The sequence below is a fragment of the Sebastes umbrosus genome, chromosome 18 (assembly GCF_015220745.1).
Source record: "Sebastes umbrosus isolate fSebUmb1 chromosome 18, fSebUmb1.pri, whole genome shotgun sequence".
In the NCBI taxonomy this organism is placed as follows: Eukaryota; Metazoa; Chordata; class Actinopteri; order Perciformes; family Sebastidae; genus Sebastes; species Sebastes umbrosus.
The window spans coordinates 18,596,430-18,618,959 of NC_051286.1; the positions used below are offsets into that span (position 1 = coordinate 18,596,430).

The window sequence follows — 22,530 nt, forward strand, 5'->3', positions numbered from 1 at the left end:
TGTCTTTCCAATCTGTTTCCCAAGAGTTATATTTGGTTTAATATTATTTACTAAGACAGTGTGTGTGAGTGTGTGTTTACTGAATGCAATCCACCATGCTTCAGTAGTGAGCTGTCATGGTATGGGACACCCCTAAAAACTTGGTATTTCACCCTGGGGCGGTGCTTGACTTCCTGCGTCACACAGAGTGTTGTTTGCGTTCTCACCGGCTCACATTGGGCTGTCTCGTCACTTTTTGGATATGCTAGCTAAACCGTAACCTAAAAAGTAGTTTATTAACCTAACCTTTGCCTTAACCCAGAGATTAAAGCAATAGTGGTTAGAATTGGAGTAAATATGATTAAAAAAAGGTATTTTTATAAAACGGTCACTATATGTCAGTAGTATGACAGTAGTGAAATCTGAAAAAAATGATGTGCCTCTGTGTCCTCCGGTGCTCCTATAATGGCATCTGATAGATTTCACAGACCGGAGGAAACAACCAATCAGAGCTGAGCTGAAGCCTGCCGTCTCTGAGCAACCGTCAATCACTCGTTTATGACCCGGCAGCCAAGTTGAGATCAGTTGAGGAAATACCAAGCCACTCCCACCAGCCGGAGCAAAACCTTCTCATTTTACAGCTAAACAGTACACTACAAGATGTTTCTGAAAACATTTACGTGAGAAATAGGCATTACAGTAACAGAATATTGATTCATATTTGATCAGCGCTGCCTTGTTTGACCGTTTGATCGGAGTTTGCGAGTGATTGACAGCTGCCTCCGTTGATTGAAAAGCCAATAGGAACGCTCTCTCTCTCTGAAATGACCTGTGATTGGCCAAAGTCTCCCGTCACAGGCTAGATTTTTTAAAGCCTGAAAACAGAGCCATGAGGAGGTGCAGAAGTCTAGTTTTCTCTCAGAACACTTTAATTACAATATGCTGAAAGGTAATTATGAAATTTTTACCCAATGATGCCAAAAATGTTCTGCAGGTTTAACCCTACAGGATATATCACGCCTAATTGTAGCTTCGAACAGATGATTTTGTTTAATTGTTTTGTGATCATCGATTTACAAGGAAACACTTAGAGATTTTTGCTCCGTGTAACGTTACTGCTGGCACGGCTGCAACCACGACTAGATTACGCTGCAGATTTTCAAATTACTTTTACCTGACTGCTGATAAATTCTCAAATTGACCATCATAAAAAATTAATAACGTTACTGGAAAATAAAGACGAAGGCATCCAGGAATAGATCTATAAAACGTTAATCCAAAGAGCGAAGAGCATTACTGTCCAATCACACTGTGATTTTACTTGACTCACACAGACACACACACACATACCCAACTCTCATACACTCACTCGCCGATTGGAAATTCATTCTAATGTTAGCATGACTGGATAGTGCAAATTAAAAGTAGTAATCTACATTATTTGTACAAAACTAACGTATCTCGTGGAGCTGAAGGTTGAGAGACGGTCAAAGAGCTCGCCGAAGTGTGCACTACTACGTCCTGCAAAACCACGCCCTGATCCGTTTGAAATACCAAGTTTTTAGGGAGTGCCGGCCGTCATGTTATAGCATCTAACAACCAGTTCTGAAACACACACACACACACACTGCCATTGGATGTGTTCAGGGTGCAGCAGTGTCTCTGCAGAGACTTTCTCTCGTTGTCAGGGGGGAAAAAAAACAACACACTCACTGACGTCTTCACTACAGTCAGCGCGAGGTCACATCTTAATTTAGAAATCCTGCTCAACAGATTTTATGGTGTAATTAGGACTTTGCTGTTATATATATATCCCCCTGAGACACACACTCATAAGTCTCATGAATATACAGTAGATGTCACACTGCACACATACTGTACCTACGAGGCAGTGTATAACTTCCCATTCTTTTATAATGATGTGAATGTAAGGGGCCGGCTCTGCTCTGTCGCTCACCAGGAGAGTTCCACTGCAGCTTTGAGGAGGAGCCCATCTGCATGTTCACCCAGGACAAGAATGATGATTTTGATTGGACGCGGCACAGCGCTGCTACCCGCGATACCAAGTATACGCCCAACACCGGGCCCAGTGGTGACCGCAGTGGTTCCAAGCAGGGTAAGTAGTTTTATAAGTCACTAAACCCCTCCCCAAAACAGCGATTGTCCAATCATAGCTTAGCTGTAGTAAAAGCAATGCTTTGCAGGGTGACTTTCAAAAACCAAGAACACAGAACAAAAGTGTAAGGAATGGATTAAACAGTGTGTTTATCTGCTCTAATGTTAAAATCAAACGTTAGCATGCTCAGTTAACTAGCTTACTACCTAATTAGAAACATAATGTTTAAAAATAATACAAGCTGGTAAAGTAGGAGGGGTGGGGAGGTGGTCTGACCAGACTGAGTCTACTTTAAAAGATCCTCTACAGACTGTGTTTTAAAACCAATGGGCTACCTCCGGGTCTGAAAAGTGAAGCCAGTGTGTTTAAGTGCGTTAAACTTGCATTCTTCCTAATAGCCAGCAGGGGGCGACTCCTCTGGTTGCAAAAAGAAGTCTGATTGTATAGAAGTCTATGAGAAAATGAGCCTACTTCTCACTTGATTTATTACCTTAGTAAAGTAAAGAGTTTATGGTCTCAATCTCTAGTTTCAAGTCTTCTTCAATACAGCATAATGTTCATTTAGTAAATTATGGTCCCATTTAGAGTCAGATAGACCATAAAGCAGGGGATGCTTTAGGGCTTGGCTACCTTGTGAGTTTCTTCTTACAACTTTAACCCTTTCATAGTGTGTATTCACTTCATGAAAAATAATTCTAACTATTTTGGTTGCCTGACAATGTCTTCATCAGTTCGGTTGTTCTTGGCTCAACCCTCTCGTGTCACTTCTGGTTGCAAAAACACAACATGGTGACAGCAAAAAAAAAAAAAGATGGCGACAGCCAAAATGCCGAACTCAAGGCTTCAAAACGGCAGTCCACAAACAAATGTGTGACGTCACAGTGACTACGTCCACTTCTTATATACAGTCTATGTTTAAAACATAACAGTTCCTATCTGATATGGGTCGTCCACAGTGTCTGCCCTCGTTAAAAAAGTCAAGAATCTATGTGTATGTGCACTAAAGTTTCCACACCACACTGTAAACTGCAGAGATTTAAGGTGAGCTCGGAAAAACTTTCCCCCGTCAGCAGATGTGAAAACAAACTGTGCACGTACTGCACAAACATCCAAGTGAAGTGACAATAAAATCAAGTTTTATTACTCCAGAGGGGCTTTAACAAAAGAAAGCATCCAGTCTGGATGTGTTGTCAAAGTAGAAAATAAATCCATAAAATAAGTTAAAAATAGGTCCGTCTGTTTAAGTCTACTTCAAAAGTTAGTTGATCGCATTGTTAGATCAGTCTTTTTTCGACAGTACTGTTATGATGAGCGTGTCTGAACCATCGACAGCATCAGGAGGAGAGAGAGAGAGAGAGAGAGAGAGCGAGAGCGCTGGTGTGGACAGAAGAAGAGAAGTGTGAAAGTGAAACTCAAGTTTATTTAGATACCATGTATAATTCAATTAAACTCAACACCCAATTAGCAAATTGGGCATATTTGCAACATATCTGTCATAGCGTGAATGATCGATATCAGCTACAGATGGAGGGTCATCTCACTTCTTTTTTTTGAGGCTGACACAGCGACTAAGTATCTGGTCGGGAGGGGGAGTGAGGTTTTAACTGTTGATAGACGGGGGGTGGATACTCAGTTTTAATCCTCAGCAAAATGATGAGAGGATGCTGAACTGAATCGCTCTTCATGGCTCGTGCTGGCAGGGTGTATATATATATATATATATATATATACACATATTTATATATATTAGGGCTGTCAATCGATTAAAATATTTAATCACGATTAATCACACATTTTTTATCTGTTCAAAATGTACCATAAAGGGAGATTTGTCAAGTATCGAATACTCTTATCAACATGGGAGTTGGCAAATCTGCTTGCTTTATGCAAATATATGTATATATCTATTATTGGAAATCAATTACCAACACAAAACAATGACAAATATTGTCCAGAAACCCTCAAAGGTACTGCATTCAGCATAAAGAATATACTCAAATCATAACAGCTGTCAGTGTGTCAGTGTGCTGACTTGACTACGACTTGCCCCAAACTGCATGTGATTATCATAAAGTGGGCATGTCTGTAAAGGGGAGACTCGTGGGTACCCATAGAACCCATTTTCATTCACATATCTTGAGGTCAGACGTCAAGGGACCCCTTTGAAAATGGCCATTCCAGTTTTTCCCTGTCAACATTTAGCGTAACTTTTGGAGCGTTATTTAACCTCCTTCACAACAAGCTAGTATGACATGGTACAACCTACACGCTACAACCCAAAAATTGCAAGTTGCGTTAATGTGTTAAAGAAATAAGTGGCATCGAAACGATTTTGCGTTAACGCGTTATTATCGCATTAACTTTTACAGCCCTAATATATATATATATATATATATATATATACAGTATATATATATATGTATATATATATATATAGACAGATACAACAACCTTAGCATTCACTAACCAGTGAGCAAGTTACTCAATTGAATTTCTCAGCTGGGGATTTATCTATATACTATAGCTGAACAATCATATTGTGAATGCAATTCTGCACAAATAGGGAAAAAAACAGTTGGTGTATGTGTAAGCGATTATTTTTGCCAGCTGTCAGTGTGACTCTGAAAACATTGCACCTGCTCATTGGATTGGAAACAATGTTGGTTGAATGCACTCATTTAAATGGTCACCACTCTGTTATTTCTTATGTAATCCATGCATGAATACATGAATCCCCACAGTGCACCGACAAACAGTGGCATTATCATCTGTTATTGCTAAATTGTTGTACCTTCTATACAATATATGCAAACAAAGATGCAACTGCATAATAGATGATTTCAGCTGTACTTCTAATTGTGTCTTCAATTGCTTGATGCAGCACAATCTAACAATGAGCAGCCTTGATCATTCATGTTCAAGATAATCTTGTAACTGAGTCTCCGTTTGCTGTTTCCATGGGTACCTCAACCAGAGAAATCTGCAGAGAATTTAATATTCAAATTGTTCGTTACATGCGCAGGTATTCAATATTCAAGAACTTAATAAATAAAGAATTTAAATAATTGGATTTGCAGGAATCTGTCGGAGGATTTTACATGAATCCGCTGATGGAAGGTATCTGTGGTGGAATATAAGTGCCTATTATGGTGCTCTGGCATCAGCAGCAGCTGAAGCAGTAAATAATGCATTGGTTTTAATCACCTAATGGTTTCAAAATGTCCAGCATTTCATTACCAGCCCCATTCCTCTTTTGCGTGTAATTATCTGATATGAGATTCAACTGAGGGAGATATTCCATTCGGTTTTGGCTGGAGGGGCTAGCTACCCGTCCCTGTGCCTGTTGCAGAGATTGGCTTCAGATCATGTGGCTCAGACAAAATCAGAGGGCTGTTTGACTCGCTGCCGTCACCGCTGCCGTCCACGACTGTCAGACCGAGGGAGCATAAATGTAACCCCATTGTTATCGTCTCGATGCGCCCTTGGTTATTGCTATTAGTAAAAGGAGAACTGTCCGTCGTAGAAAGGCCTGCCCCGGCCCTTATCTCCGATATGGAAGGTTTCGTTTCCATCATGATATCACAGACCGGCTGAAAAAAAGCAACTGAGCGTGACCAAGGATGCCTCACTTTTTCCTAGTGTTTACAGTGACAAATGATTTGCTGGTGTATCAGTAGGCAGTCAGAAAGTCGTTGTGGGAGTCTGAGCACTGCCTGACAAAAGCTCTCATATTTTTCAAAGGGTACATCAACTGTTAGTGCAGTTTCACAGCGAGGCAAAAATGACTTTGTCCTGAGGATATCCACAAGGCATCTTCAGATGATATACTCTATATACCGTACTACATAAAAAACTCCATATATTCGTCTTAAAGGTAATAATAACTAAGATCTGGGAATGTGTCAACGGGGCAAGAAACATCCGACGTCCAACAATCAAGTTATTAAAAAAAACACCCTGTTAGCCAGACTTATTTGGAAGAGAAAGCAAAGGCAGCTGAAAAACCCAAACTGTCTATTTAACCTTTGTTTAAACTGTGTGCACACAGTTGTGTGTGTGTGTTTGTGTGTAATGATGGATTATTACCAATTCAGGGTGCAGTCACCTTCGGTTTTACCTCCAAATAAAGTGGTTTAGATAATCTGGCTAAAGTGTTTGCAACTTATTTACAACCCGTATAATCATCTGAGTGCTTGTTTTCCTTGACTTTGTGAGTATAATGTTATCAACACTGAGTTAAATGATGACCAAAACTACAAAATAAGTTGTGATAAACTAGAATTATCCTTTAAATGTTGCTCTCCCGGACAAAGTACATGGCAGTTTGTTATGTTTTAGGTTTTGTATATTAACATATTTATAAGAAAATCTTACTTGCAGTAGCCTACTATATATATATATATATATATATACTTTAGCCAGATTATCTAAACCACTTTATTTGGAGGTAAAACCGAAGGTGACTGCACCCTGAATATATATATATATTAATATTCATTCTATTGCAGGGTGTCACTATGTATGACATGGCGCTTCCTTCATAAAAACGCTAGGGCTGTCAATCGATTAAAATATTTAATTGCAGTTAGTTGCATTATGATGATATGCAAACGTATGCATATATTAATTATTGGAAATTAATTAACAACACTAAAGAACAACAAATATTGTCCAGAAACCGTCACAGGTACTGCATTTAGCATGAAAAAAATATGCTCAAATCATAACATTGCAAACTGCAGCCCAACAGGCAACAACAGCTGTCAGTGTGCTGACTTGACTATGACTTGCCACCAAACTGCATGTGATTATCATAAAGTGGGCATGTCTGTAAAGGGGAGACTCGTGGGTACCCATAGAACCCATTTTCATTTACATATCTTGAGATCAGAGGTCAAGGGAACCCTTTGAAAATGGCCATGCCAGTTTTTTCCCCGCCCAAATTTAGCGTAACTTTGGAGCGTTATTTAGACTCCTTCGTGACAAGCTAGTATGACATGGTTCACGTTACCTTTGACAGCCCTAAAAAACGCATCAACACTGAAGTACACTGAAGGTTTCTTTGTTTAGGCCATGGTTTGCCTTGTATGATTCTCAGACTTACAGAAGTTGCTGGAACGTATGCACTGTATGTCTTATATGTGTTTTTATGTGTTTCAAGGTTTCTACATGTACATTGAGACATCAAGACCGCGGAAGGAAGGGGACCAAGCACGGCTCATAAGTCCGTTTTTCAACGTAGCACCTAAAAACCCTTACGGTATCACCAACCCACCTGCCTACTGCTTTGGCTTCTTCTACCACATGTATGGAAAACACATAGGTAAGATACTTTAAATCAAATGCTTCATTGTCCCCAGTCTGTATAACAAACGTCTGTGTTGCTCTTGTGTTTAATCTGCCATTGAGTCTATCCACTGCTGAAAAGATTGTCTTAATTTACATTCATTGCTCAGTGGTTCTTGGAAACTGATGAAGGAAAGGATAATTACACTCATTCTTTAAAGAATCTGTCACTGTTCTGTGCTTTTGGGTGCTTAAGCACCAAAAGCAACTTAAAGTGAAACTTAAATTGCTTTGGCAATTCACTGCTAAATGAAGGAAATGCATTCTTATCTATGCAGAACTAAATAACAGTCAGAGGAAACAACACAGCAAATTTGCCAAAAAAAAAAAAAGTCCATCTTCAAGCATCTGTGGGACATCACACAGGCTTTGAAACATAAATTGAGAGATGAGATTCTTGAAATTTCAGTCCGTGTTTTTACTTTTTTTTGTCAACAAATGGTTGTTTGTGAGACAGGAACACTCACTGAGGAAAAGAAAAAGGGAGAATGGCGGCACTTTTTCCTGTAAGCTACAGAATCTCAGTCATTTCCAGAGAGTTTGTCCCCGTGGCAGGTGCGGCGGGGAGTTTTGTGCTTTCATGCTAAAATTTTCTAAGTGCAGCTGTCAGATGTTTCAAGCAAAGGATATCTCATTTTTGCAACAAGCCCCTTCAAAGGTGTGTACACAAATCCTGGGCATTAGCTCTTATATTCCTCTCTGAATGTAGATAACAACCTTGTATGGCCCATTTGAAGATGGCAGAGCGACTGAAGGAGCCATCTGTGGCTTTCGTCTGACTCTTAGGTTTCCTTCACTGGGGACCCAATCAGCCGATTCGCAAGCACTCCTACTCTGAGTGCATGCTGTTTTTGTGTTTGTCCATTTGGGAGTGGTGAGAAAGATTGGATCTCTAGCACAAAAACAGCAGGCTTATACTTTGTCGACGGCCTCCATTGGTGATTTCTCTGTCTCGGCTTCACCCCGTATCATTAGCTACTGCACGGGTTTATAAGGCAGGTGAGGGGCACCGCTGGGTGGGGTTGCAGGGTCGTCTCGGTATCATGGGGGCTCGATGCTGTTAAGGTATGAGAGCAGTTTGTTAGATGACAAGCTGATGTTGTGCGCCACTGCGGAAAGCATTTACGATAATAGCAAAAAAGTAAATCTAAAGTGTTTATAAAGAAGGTTTCTCAAATTTGGCTGGCCCGTCACTTGTCCTATTTTCACCACAATGGAGGGAGCTACAAATTTATCATATAGGAATTCTGAATTAAAACCTATTTAATATGTGTCTCATAAATCTTCCACAACCCACTCAGCCTTTCAGGCGACCCAAAGGTTTAGAAACTCTGGTATGATATTGATGGACCCAATTTAAAGGGGACATATCATATAAAACTCAGTATCTTCTTCAGTCTTCGTGCACATACATTTGGGTATCTGGAGTGTTTACCAACCCACAAACTGTGAAATAAGACAACCCAGTCAGTTTTTTTGTGGGTTGCCTACATCAGAAAACGTGTTTCAACAAGTCATTCAGATTTGGCTCCCCTTCCTATGTCACTTGCAGGCTCATTAGAATATACCGCCCACAACTTCAGAACTACCTTTGCAAAGGTGAACCATATTTTTCTCATAAGCCAATCAGAGCAGACTGGGCTTTTTCGGGAGGGGGGCTAAAAGAGAGAGGACGCTAAAACAGAGGGTGAATACAGGTATATTCAGACAGACAGTATGAGAAAAATGATGTGTTTTTTTTAACACTGAAGCATGTTAACATAGTAGAGACCCAAAATACAAGTATGGACCTGAAAATGAGAACAATCTGTCCCCATTAAGCCACTTGAATGCCTCTCAAACCAATGCAGCTCCCACACTGGCCTTCACAGTTGTAATCATGCTTTTCCAGTCATCAACAGATGTGCGTTAGGTCGCTGCGACATTGTGTGTCATTGAATCATATTTTCAACTGGCTATTTCTTGTTAAGGCCACCAGATGTCACTCATTTGTATCTACAAGGGGCACCTCTCTTAGCGAACTCAACTGTCCTGTGTTATGGACCGTCACCTTTGACATTTGCACCTTAAAAAAGTCCAGTGACTATAGTTTTTGGCAGTGGTAAAAAACATCTATGGCATCCGTCAAGCCATTCTCGGTGATCCGTTCACATGCAAAACAAGTGTGGACATAAGCACAACAGCCTTGAAGCACAGTTTGGGTGGCATTTGAAGCTGACACGCACAGTGACAGGCATACAGTGTGTCTTTTTGCATCGTACAAGTAGGACTTGCCAAAGTTTTCAAATCTGAAGTTTCTCCCAATGACATTAAATATTCATGACTAATTGAGAAAAAAGTTTTGAAAAGAAAAACATCCTTAAATATTATTTATTAAGAGATAAACACTCAAAACATCAGCTAATGTGTTTGATCAGGACTGTCTTGGTGTGGTTTGATCATATTTGATTGACAGTGACCAAACAACCCCAATAACTGTCATCAGATTCTGATTCAAATCCTGTTCGGTGCCTGGAGGCACACAATATCACCTTCTCCCAACTTTGGCCCACCCACTCCCACCAGTGAGAAAAGCACAAACAAAAAAATGCAGAAATCTTTCATGTAAAATAACCAAAACTCTTGAGACCTTGGCAGATTATCCGTGTTCATGTGGGACCTCATCACTCTTAGTAAGTAGCGATAAAATGTGTTTTCAGGGCCTTTAATAAGGAAATGACAGTGACAGTGACACAAAAAGAGAGTGCACTATAAAAATATCTAAAAATACTACTTCTCTAAAAATATTTTGTCAACAAAAAACAAATAAAAGGATAAACAAAATAGATAACAAACAAAGTGAAGGTAGAAAAAGAGAGCTGTGATAGTGAATGAGCTCAAAGAAGGGACAGCGAGTTGCGGTTTGGAGCTCATTAAAGTTGATGTTCAATAAACTGTGAAATCACTACAGGCTGGCGACTGCACTCGTCTCTCTTTTGAGAAGATGTTTACAGCGAGCATTTGGCTGCGTTTACCTCAGTATTCTAGTGAGACAGCGGAGGTATCAGCGCCATCTCCACCCTCCACCTGCTCCGCTCTGAGCTTCTGCTGGACCTGCTGCTCTCCAACCCTCTCAGCTCTCTCTCTTCTTCTTTCTCTCTTTTTCAGTACACTGGCTTGTATATCTCTTATAAGCCATATTTTCTTTTGTGAATCTTGTGTCATTCCAACCATTTTATTTCCCTTTGAAGTTTGTTAAATGACTCTTATTTGCAATAATAATATAAACAGGCTCACAGATGGCTCTATTGAGTAAAAAGCTTTTTTTATATTTATAGTTGGAGGTGAACTGCGGACTAAATAAGTGTTGTGGAATTTTATTATTTTATTAGTGAGCATTTTTATGCAGCATCACAGTTATTTTCAACAAATTTGACCGCTAACCTCCACCCAGTGAGCGCTCCTGCTTATTCAGTGTAATCCACAAATGTCACTGTGAATACTTTCAACGGATTATTATGGGTAATCAAAACATCCATCCGTTATCAGCTGTAAACGCCGTATGAGAGCAGTGCAGAGCAGCGGCCGTGAGCTGGCCAGTGGGGCACGCTCACATGCACTTAAAGGCACGTGCCGCCAGCCCGGCTATGTGAAAAAATCTTGGATTACAACACACACAGAGGGAGAGTGACTTCATCCTCTGCTCAGGTAGACATTACTACTCTATATCTTTACATAGCAAATAGTTGTTTGCTGCTCTTTTAATGCTCTGAATATGGTAAAGTTTCTCTATACGAAGTTTATCTCCCTCTGTGTGTGTTGTAATCCAAGCTTCTCCTTGCCATGTTGACATAGTTGGGCTGGCCGCACGTGCTTTTAGTGCACGTTCATGCATGTGAGAGTGCCCCACTGGCTAGCTTACAGCCACTGCTCTGCACTGCTCTCATATGGCAGTTATAGCTGATGACACCGTCACGACCAATGGCGTCGTCGCGGAAGCGTAGCACTCACCCTCCGGTTCCCCCCACATTAACACTGTTAGCTCTGTCAGCACTGTTGCCTTTGTTTTCACTGTTAACGCTGTTAGCTACGAGACGCTGGCTCAGCCATCGCCATGTTGAGAGCCGTATGGAGGCAATAGAAATACTCCCAATCCCGCATATAGCACCTTTAAGCTCTGGGGTGACTGCACCTTTACTGTTGCAGCCTCTAGACTGTGGAACAGCATCCCCCTCCCTATCAGAGCTGCCCCCACCATTGACTCTTTTAAGTCCAGGCTCCTGATATATGTTATTAGTCATTGATGTTTATGTCAGTGTTTCGTGTATTTGTGATTTTTAATAGTATTAAGCCATCAAGTATTGGGGAGAGGAGCCCAGGGCATTGTTGTTAACCATTTCCAACTGCCTCATGTCTCATTCATATGCAAGAAAATGAACATTACTATTGTTAATACTCACAGCTGTCAAGCTAGTATGTTAGTGGGAAATTTTGTCTGCCTAGCCTTGTGGAAGCGAAGAGTGTTCAGAGGTATGCGGGTAGGTAGGTAGGTAGGTAGGTAGGTAGGTAGGTAGGCCATCAAATCATTTCCTGCAGGCCGAATGAAATGATTGGACGGGCTTATTACAGCCCTGCGACAGCCACGGATACCAGATTTTTTTAGTTTTTTGGTCAGAGCATTTGATTTATTAATTGCTGTCGGGATGTAAACAGAATTTCCACAAATATAACAAAAAAATACTTCTAAAATAAATTGCGTACCCCAGCTTTAATTTTAACACTGATATGACAGCAGGACTCCATATGGTCTGAAATGAAGCCAGGCTACTTTTCAGCTGTCCTCAGTGGAAAGGCCGAGTGGAAGTGTCCAGGTGGGGGGGCCGGACCAAACATCTGGAGAGGTGGAGGCAGGGGAGGTGGAGAGAATATAAGGATAGAGGTGTTGGAGGGCGACTCAGCAGGGAGATGAGAGCTCCTCCGGCTCCCTGCCGAGGTTGAGTAGGCCGTGACATTTCCAATTTGCTCAAATTGATCGCCAGCCAGACCCTCTCTTCCCTGCCCTCCCCGTCTGTGGTGAAGCCCATGCCCAGACTGTGGCGTGTTATGATGAATGGGCTAAATGTCAAGGACTTGAAACCCAGCTCAGATCCTCCATGGCTACGCTCCATTTAGTATTCTGCCTCCCCGGCCGTGAGAGAAATTCGCCCCCAGAGCTTAGGAATGTTGGTTTGTTATATTTGCTACCCAGAGAAGTGACAAATGGGCCAAATAATGTATGTACATACACTGCGTGTGTGTGTGTTCTCTTATTGCAGAGAAGTGTTGTTTTAAATAGTTGAAGGCTTTTTCATATTTAGATACGTGAGTCACAAAGCCATCAGACATGGCACCGCTCCGTCTTGAGATGCTGCGAGTTTGATGCTCTTTGGGACTGTGCTGTGGAGGTGAGTCACAGTCAAGTTGTGGCACGGCAGCGCTGACGGCCAGAACCCGTCGATAAGGACTTTCGCCCACACGCTGATGAGAACAGTGGCACAGGCTCAAAGAAACTCCTCCGTAGTTTGCTAGCGGGGGGATACCTGCGACAAGGTCACACTTAATTACTGAACCGCACATCAAAGTTTGCCTTTGGAGCCCGTGTCGCATTTGTTTATAGGATTAAGTCTCCAGCAAAAGCACACCAAGCAAGTCTGTTTTAAGCCTGACCTTCTGAGAAGCAATGGAGTCATCCTTTCATTAGCAAGGAGGGTGGTACTGCACCTCAATCCCCCTCCTCTCTCTCTCTCTCGTTCTCACTACATAATTGAAAATTTCCCGGAGCTATTTCTCACTTTTCACCCGACTGGCATCTTTCTCTTCTCAGATCTTCTTTAAATTTCACAAGTGTCTGCCACAGGTAGTACTCCTTTTAAAAAAAAAAAAAAAAGGTATTCCAAAGAATATACAGCACATGCTTTTGCTCAGGATGTGATGACACTGACATTACCACCTACATCGCAATGAGTTCAAAGAAAATGTAAGCCAGCCAGCTCAGCAAGAATCCTCCTACATCCTAAACACTTCAACGGGAGATGAAACCGCGGGTCATGTTCTGTACAGGAGCTCATCTCTCATTGGAGATTGTGCTGTCGTTGGAGGAAAGCGTACCGTACAGTATACACTGCTGATGAGAGAATATGAACAGGGACGTACAGCGTGGCTTTCCTCACAGTAATGAGGCACCTCGCCGAGGCAAAGATGCATCAAAAAGAAAGGTTGCCATCGTAGACGCTGCTGTTTTTTTTTTGCTAGCCAGTTGTGTCGATGCAGTGGTGCTGCTTTCCATACTTGTGAAATTCACTTGACTTCAGAGCGGGGGTCCTGCTGTGCTCCGCTATGGTGTCAATGCTAACCTGATTTGGGTCTTTGGATGCTGCTCTGCTGGCCCACTGCTGAAGGATACTGCTCTCTCTCTCTCTCACTCTCTCTCTCTCTCTCTCTTTCTCTGTCTTCCTGCATGGCGTATAGAAAAACTAACACAATCGGTTGGTTTGGAGCGGAGGGTAAAGCGGTTGCACTCGGTGTCATCATCTGACAGTTTTATATCAAAGCCCAGGGCCATACAAGGGGTCTCACTGAGGGGAGTCTTCAATTCAGACCTGCTATATAGTCTATTCTGTCTCAATAAGACCCAGTACTTCTGCGTTATATATGAATTCAGTTAAAATGGAACCGTCAAATTGCATTTTTCAAATGCAGAGTTGGTTTCGACAGTGACATCCACGGGTTTCTCCTGTGCAGCTTTCGTCAAAAGATGAAAAAAGGGAAGCTGGACTGAGTTTGAAACTAATGATGAATTAGGAACTGTTCTCTCTACAGGGAGCATATTTACACTCCACCAAAAATTCTCATCACACACTGCCCATTAGTGATAATTAATTTGGATTAATAGGAGCTAGAGAATAATTTATCATCGCTTGCAGAATCACAACTTAATAAATGTATCAATTCACGTGACCTGCGTTTAACCTTTGCTACCGCTTGGCTCTGCTTCAAATGCAGAGGAATATATACATTTGAAATGCAGGAGACGGGTGTGAATATTAAGCTTAAAAGTCCACATCCAATTTCACTTGCAATTTTATACTGGAATTCACAATGGAGTCCTCCAGTCTGGGTGGTTGTGTGGTAGCTCAGTTATAGAAGTATAAAATTACTCCAAAAAAGGACAGATGCATTGTTTCAAACTTTTGGTTTTACAGTACTTTAAAATTCTTTAGATGTAGGATGTTCAATTGATATGAAAAAGTCCCCATAAAGTGCCATATTGTTTTGAACATAACTATTTCGGAAAGATTCCTTTTTTAGAATTTGTTCTCCGTTTTTTTCCAGTAAATAGTCCATCTTGATGTCACTGCAAGGTTTGTCTGAACCAGAGGACAACTCCAGGGTCTGAAAAGTGAAGCCAATGCAGAATTCAATTCAGTTCAATTCAATTTATTTTTATATAGAGTCAAATCAAAATGTAATCTTTTTAATATCATTAAGGTTTGATTGAAATAATTATGGCTGCGGTTTTTGTGGTTTGACACACAACACATCTGAACCGAGAGATTTATTATTTCCAAGATAAGTAGCTGGTGAAATTCACATTTTTTTCTATGTGGGTCTTTTTTTGGATTATGGAAATCTCATTATTCTGTCATAAGTCATTCTGTGCTCAGTCATAAACTAGATGGATTGGTGAGATCAGGGGTTTTTGGCACCGCAGTCTGTTTTTATATATATTTTTTATACTGATAATGTCTCTATTTATTCTCTCACAATACAAATAAACTTTGATATGAGTTGAGTAATGACAGAGTGGGAGAGACGGAAAGAAAAGAGAGGACGTGGGTGAGAATAAAAACAAAAGTAAACAGACATTTTATTTGGTCTGTATTTCATTATGGTTTCTTATTAAATTAAGAAAATTCAGATAAACCTGTCTGCTACACTTAGGTGGCGTTCTCACACAGATTTCATGCAAAGTTGGTGGTGACAAACTGGTTACCTTGAGTTCTGATGACCTACTTTAGTTACATATCAGCATATCATATCAACAGGGAGGAATGAGGGAAAATGTAGGACAGACAAACAAAAATAGCCTATACTGTTGTAACATGCACAATTATTGAATTATTATTGAGCTTTTTTACCAATATATATTGTTTTCACACGACCCAACAACGTATCGTCATACAACGGTTCGTATGATATCTTATGAAAAGTTATTACTCATTTTTCATGCGTTTTCTTACGAATGTCCATCAACATGTGACACACCTGTTAATATCCGCTCCACTCTTTTCAAAAATAAAACTACTTAGTTAAGTTTAGGAAAAGATCATGGTTTGGGTTCAAATAACACTGTAACTTAAAGCAGCAGTGGGTAGAATTGGAGCAAATATGATTAAAAAAGTTATTTTTATCAAACGATCACTATATCCTGACAGTAGTGCATGAGTCCTCCGGTGTCCTCCGGTGCTCCTAATGGCATCTGCAAGATTTCACAGACCGGAGGAAAGCAACCAATCAGAGCCGAGCTGGAGCCTTGTCGTCTCTGAGCAGCTGTCAATCACTTGCAAACTCCAATCAAACAGTCAAACTAGGCAGCGCTGATCAAATATGAATCATTATTCTGTTCCTGTAATGCCTATTTCTCACATAAAATGTTTTCAGAAACATCTTGAAGTGTACTGTTGAGCTGTAAAATTAGAAAGTTTGTGACCCAGCAGCCATGTTGAGACCAGTTGAGGAAAAACCAAGCACCGCCCACCAGCCGGAGCACAGCCAATAGAAAAGTTCTCTCTGAAATGACCTGTGATTGGCCAAAGTCTCCTGTCACGGATAGATTTTTTAAAGCCTGAAAACAGAGCCATGAGGAGGTACAGAAGTCTAGTTATCTCTCAGAACACTTGAATTACAATATGCTGAAAGGTTATTATGAAATTTTTGCCTAATGATGACAAAAATATACTACCTACTGCCACTTTAAGTACGGAGGTTATGCGATAAATAAATCAACATTGACTTCTGGTTTCACACGGGACACAGAACGCTGGTCTCCTGGGAGAAAGTCTGGTGTTTTTTGACCCTCCCATCCAACCCGACCTCCTCCCTGCACAGCGTTTGTCGCTCTTTATACTTCATACGAACACACTACATACGAATTGATTTTGTGGGATATATACGAATTACAGTGCATTTCTTTTTTTGTAGGTATAGCTATGAAAGGTGTATGAGAACAGCTTGGGCCCAGTAGCATAGAATCCATGACCCACTATGGGTCCACTGCCTGGAGGTTGGAAACCACTGACAGTACAGTGTTGCAAGATGTTAAAACATTTATTGGACTCATGTTTGTGTGCGCTGACATGTTATGCGTTACTGTCTCTCTCCCTAATGCAGGAACACTAAACGCCCTCCTAAAACAGAGAGGCCAAACGGCCTCCGAGGGTCCCGTGTGGTCGCTAAACGGTAACCAAGGTGACCGCTGGAAGCAGGCAAAAGTAAGCATCCATCCGACGGCATCATTCCAGGTGAGACCAAATAATTGAATCAATCCAACACGCCGCAGCATTCCTCTTGTTGCCCTCTGTTTTCTTCTTCGTGTTTGTATGTTGAGGCATTTGTTTCCTCGAGGGCGGCATATTGATGTAGCACTTCACAAGCTGTGATATTAAGCAGAGAAGTGGACATTGTTTGCTATCGAGAAAGCAATATCACTCACGCTTTGCCATCAGGACGCCCACTCTTTGTAGAGTATAGAAATGCAATATTCTCCATCATTTTTACGACTGCAGTTGTGGAAAGTAATTATAGTTTCGGCTGCACTTCTGTGTCTTTTTTATGTTCCCACTCTCACTTCTAACTGCTCCAACACCACAAGCATTCTTAATTTTACATTTTGTAACATTAAAAACTGAAACGGAACACTTGCCACCTGCTGTTATTTTTCATAAGGCGCAATATAGCTAAATGACTCTGTGTACTTACTATAAGATTTTATCTCGCAGCAGTTCTAATTTTCTTGTTTTTGTGGTCTATCGAAGCTGAAAACATAATATGACAAACATGTTTTCTCTCTCTGTAGGTGGTACTCGAAGGTATCCGAGGACCGGGCATCGAGGGAGACATCGCCATCGATGATGTCACGCTGGAGGAAGGGGAGTGTCGAGACCCACCGCCCAGTGAGTAGCGCCACCTTTCCGCCTCCTCCTCCTCCATCCCCTCTTATCTGAGCTCCGGGTTCTCTCGCTCCACCTCGTTGGACAAGGTTGAGATTTACGAGAGGGGATCTAATCTTAGACAGTTGCCAGCACTGAACCGCGGTTGCCATAGAAACAGTGTTGTAATCACATGAATGATAGCCACGCCGGCTGAGTGGAGCACTGTAATTGCGCTGCAGGAACAAACAGAAGGTAAAAACAGGAAACGGGACACAGAAAATGGCCCGCAGTTGACAAGGTGATATCGGTAGGCAGACAAACACTGCTCCTTTCATTTCATGCACGTTATTCAGGGCTGGGCAGGAACATTATTTCCAGAAGCTTCTCAAACTGAGACATCCCTTTAACATACCATAGATGAATCAGGGTAATCTATTTTGCATTTTTCATGTCACTGGTGGAAAATAACCAGACATCTGAAAGAGATCTCGGTCTGTAAAATGTATTCTTTTCATTACTGCGAGATTCAAGTTATATTTCATTTGGATCCGTTCTGATTCAAAGCGACAACATTAATTCATTTGGAGTTATAGGTCGTACAGCTGAGGACAGTAATGCAAAGGTTTATGCATTTCAATCTCAAATGATGAATCTTACATGACTTTATGGGATGTAAGAGGGAAAAATGAGAGCTGTCTCATGACTTTTGACTGATGAAGAAAGTAGCTGTTTTAGGATCTGATCATACAGGCTAGTTGTGCCATAAAGGAATAGTTCGACATTTTGGGGAATACATTTATCCGCTGTCTTGCCGAGAGTTAGATGAGAGGATTGATACCACTCTCTATACGTGAGAGTGATATCAAATGAATAAGCGTATTTCCCAAAATGACGCACTATTCCTCCACTTTCTCCCACTGTACAAAAGTGAAGCCAAAATATACCGGTTACGGGAGCTGCCGTCTTGAGATTTTGACGTCATTTGGAGTCAAAGTCTGCGCAGCAGTGATCGGGGGCCTGGAGCCCACACACCCGCCTGAGCCAATCACGAGCCGAGCACGGCCACAGCTTGCTAGCATGAACCACCGAGCTGCTACTTTAGCACCATGGTAGCTGTTTGGCTAGAAAGACACAACAACTGTGATATCTCTATAACTACATTTATGATCAAATTGACACATGTTCTATTACACAGACTCGTGACGGTTATGGAAAGTTAAAGTTACATCTCATCTCTTGTACAATTTCCGAGCTTCCGGCTGCGCTACTACTTCACTCAGAGTAGCTGTCAATCACAGCTGTCAATCATGACGTCTCACCCCGTTTTTATAGCATCAAATATTAGTACCAAATTTATCAGAAAAATGAACACTTGAACATACAGCGTGAGAAGAACTACCTAAAATGCAGAAACCATCTTTGGGTAAAAAGTTATTTTACGTGTACTTTTTTGTTTGGTCCATGTCCCATCTGCTAACATGGAGGAGGCGGGATTTATGACCTATACTGCAGCCAGCCACCAGGGGGCAATTGGGATGTTTTGGCTTCACTTTTGGGGAGCTCATATGTCGTCCATCTTTATATACAGTCTGTGCCTTCAAACACACAAAGGCTCATTACAATGTCCATGTGTTTTATTTTTTGTGTCTGGTGGGATGTTTGCGTTATTTAGGGTATATAAAATGAATTCTACAATTTCAATTCAAATCTACCATTATTTTCTGTTTCTTTTACTTTTTCCGTTGTAGATCTCAGCTCCGAGGCTCCGTCCACATCCTCCCATATATGGCTGCTATGCATCACCTTGGTGATGACCCTCCTGGAAGGTCAGAGGTGACCCTTCTCTCCGTCACCTCAGAGGCGAATATTCAGACCCACCGTCTGTGAACTATACCCTCGGCATCCAATCACCAAAGATTCATGCATCCTGAAAGCAGCAGGGGTCCCCTGCCAGACCACAGAGGGACCGGAGTTAATGAAAGAGAGAAAAAATCGTGATAAAAAAGTGACACACAAAAAGTAATAAAGAAGATGCGCTAATTTTTTAAAAGAGACCTCTTTTACAGAATAACACTCCTCGGTGCGGGACTCTGGACGTCTTTACGAGCACAAAGACAGGTGGGTGATGAATACGCCTGGACTTTGGCGAAAGAGTTCACAAGCGTCGAGGGAGGAGAGTTTGTAAAGCACAAGAACAATTTTATGAAGTTATGAAAATATCTTTAGAAGGGCGGCGGAATATAGACACTGCTGACTTTTTCAAGAGGAAAATAACATTTCCCTGCTTACGAATACATGGAATCAGACCTTTCTCTGTGTATCTTTATCTTCATTTTCTCGCACCAGATGCCAATCACCGACACTTGTTTTTCACTCTAGCCCGGCCTCACGTCACACCTTGGCATTTCTTTATCTGCTTGGTGCTGTACTGTAGAAAAAAACAAGGACTCTGGCAACATTTAGTTCTGTCTGCTTACCCCCCCACCCCACCCACCCCCCCTTGTAGCTGCCTATGTATCTATTAACACTGTGCTCACGAGTCTAAGTGGCCAACCGGCGGTATGGTGGCAGAACGGCGAATGCAGGAAGAATCAGGTGTAGACGAGCTAGACTGGAGGGCAGAGGGGAAGTTGAAGCTCAGGAGCTGAAATGAGAGGGAGAGGTTGAGGGGAGGAAGAGTGGAGGGAGAGGAGGAGCAGGCAGAGAGTAGAGAACGGTCCGATTAGTGAGGCCCTGACTCGAATATTCAGTCGGCGGTGCGCCTGTGGAACAGAAGCCACTTTACTTTCTGCCATGAAACAAAGTGCCTTCAGATTACAAACCGAATCGTGAGCCTGGGTGTTAATCAACATCGAACACATCTCTGTTCAAGTTTCCTCTGATGGGCTATTTTCTACATGTTTCTTTTGCCCCACAAGTGCTGATGGGAGGGCATGCGTGTTCAGAGGGAGTGTGGGGGTCGTGCTCCACCCGGATTTAACTCCTGATGGGACAGTCGTGTGTGTGTTTGTGTGCGTGCGAGTGTGTGTGTGTGTTTGTGCGTGTGCATGCGCCTAAGCCTATGCCTATGCCTACGCGTAGTTCAATGTGAGGGCAGCTGACCAGGAAACAATTTGGATAAAAACAGCGGTGAAAGTGAGGCTCTGGATCGTTTTTTTTTTTCGCAGAAAGACAAGATCATACAGGAGGATAAAGACACTTCGTCGAATGAATACCCCACTCTCTCTCTTCCCATAATTCTCCCTCCCTGCGGGCGAGCATTTTTTTAACAAAAGAACAACTGCTGAATAAAACATTGCGTTGTACAGGGAGGAGAGCAGGAACTTTGGGGACTGCAGGCTCTTCATTAGGGCGATCCGCCTCGCCCCTATCCTCCACCATTTATATGGAACAATACGAGAATAAAAGATAATAATGACCATAATAATAGTCATGATATTTTATTACTCTAGCGAGAATGTTTCTCTGCTTTTACACAAACTGTGAAGATTGACTGTGGAAGATCTACCTGAGACCATAACCTTAACCAGCGGGGTTTTTAAAAAAATGTATTGTAAAAAAGAGAAAATCAAGAAAATGAAAAATTCCGTTCATCGTTGGTTATGACAAATGTTTTGAGGACTTGTGTCTTGTTTCTTATTTTTTCTGTTGAAGATGACTTAACTTCCTTTCTCTTCTTGTTGTCTCCCTTTGCATTGCTTAAGTATCAACGCTGATGGAAGCATAAGAAGTAAACCAATTTGGTAACTGTATAACTTGTAAATGTTAAAGAAGCTCTATTCAAAGGTTTATGATAAATGTTTTATGTTGGAGTACAGGAAGCACAACATACAGTTTTAAGGTCTCGACATATAGAATCCATTTTATATTTCTCTGCACATACGTGACCTACTCCCACGGGCTTTCCGACCCACGTCCACGTTTAACAGCGAACTGATCATTTTTTACTTGTTCCATTCATATTTATTGTGCAACCAGAACACTAAAAGGAACCCAGTCTAAATGAAGTGTTCGTGAATGCGGACTGGGTAAATTTGGTGTTATGGTTGTTCAGCATATGTAGCCTCCTCTGTGGAAGCCTGCGTTGGTCTGAGTGGGTCATGTACATGTGTGAGCATAAAGCTGTGTACAATAGGTGTGATAAGAAACTGATATATGTAAAGAAGATAAATATGCTAAAGCAAAACAGAGCAGAATGATGAGCATTTCAGGGCATCCTTATAATACCATAATGGTCTGTATGATGTTATTACAGAGACATAAACACAGCTATTATCTGCTTTTTTTCCCCCCTTTCATTTCTGTGTTTTTATTTAAGGCCCAGATCATAATGAATGTAAATGGAGTTCTGGGGGGGAGTTCTTCTTTTCTTACAGTCTTAACTAGATGTAATGTTTTACTAAAACATATGTTTTTTTGTGTGCTTTTGATGATTTGAACTTTCAGACTTTCATAGGTTGCTTTGGACACGTCAAGAACATGAAGTTCGTCTGACTTTGACACAGACTTTGACACAATTCCCAAAAATACAAGCTCAGATATAATGTCCATTAGCTACAGTACTTGCTATATCCTCCTGTGGTACAGTAAGTAATGAAAAGTGCCAAAGTGCCCCATGCAGTCGTCACTGTTACTAAGTATGGATATGAGTTCCTTAAGATATTCTGGTAACTGTTCCTTTTACGACCACCCTGAGCACCCGGTCAGTACTCGTGTAATAGCAGCTACACCTCTAATAGTACATGATTTATTCAAAAATTACAGCTGGATTTAATGAAAGGACACTTTTGGCATCACTTTCGTGTTGAGGTCAAGCATTTTAAAGTAATAGTTCGACATTTTTTGGGTGAATGAGCTTATTACTGAAAGCTGTTTAGCTTAGCTTAGCACAAAGACTGAAAACGTTGGGAAACAGCTTTA

At 41.4% G+C, this 22,530-nt stretch overlaps 1 protein-coding gene across 2 annotated transcripts in view; it reads left to right on the forward strand.

Moving 5' to 3' along the window:
* The window catches only part of LOC119476717 (MAM domain-containing glycosylphosphatidylinositol anchor protein 2-like), a 312,808-nt gene extending 291,777 nt beyond the window's left edge, over positions 1-21,031 (forward strand). For both annotated transcript variants that reach the window (XM_037750166.1, XM_037750167.1), the window contains exons 16-20: positions 1,940-2,095; positions 7,257-7,418; positions 16,850-16,980; positions 17,535-17,631; positions 19,359-21,031. In XM_037750166.1, coding sequence (XP_037606094.1) covers positions 1,940-2,095; positions 7,257-7,418; positions 16,850-16,980; positions 17,535-17,631; positions 19,359-19,447 — 635 coding nt within the window. In that variant the 3' untranslated portion in view covers positions 19,448-21,031. The remainder of the gene's footprint in view (positions 1-1,939; positions 2,096-7,256; positions 7,419-16,849; positions 16,981-17,534; positions 17,632-19,358) is intronic.
* Positions 21,032-22,530: the final 1,499 nt, after the last annotated feature.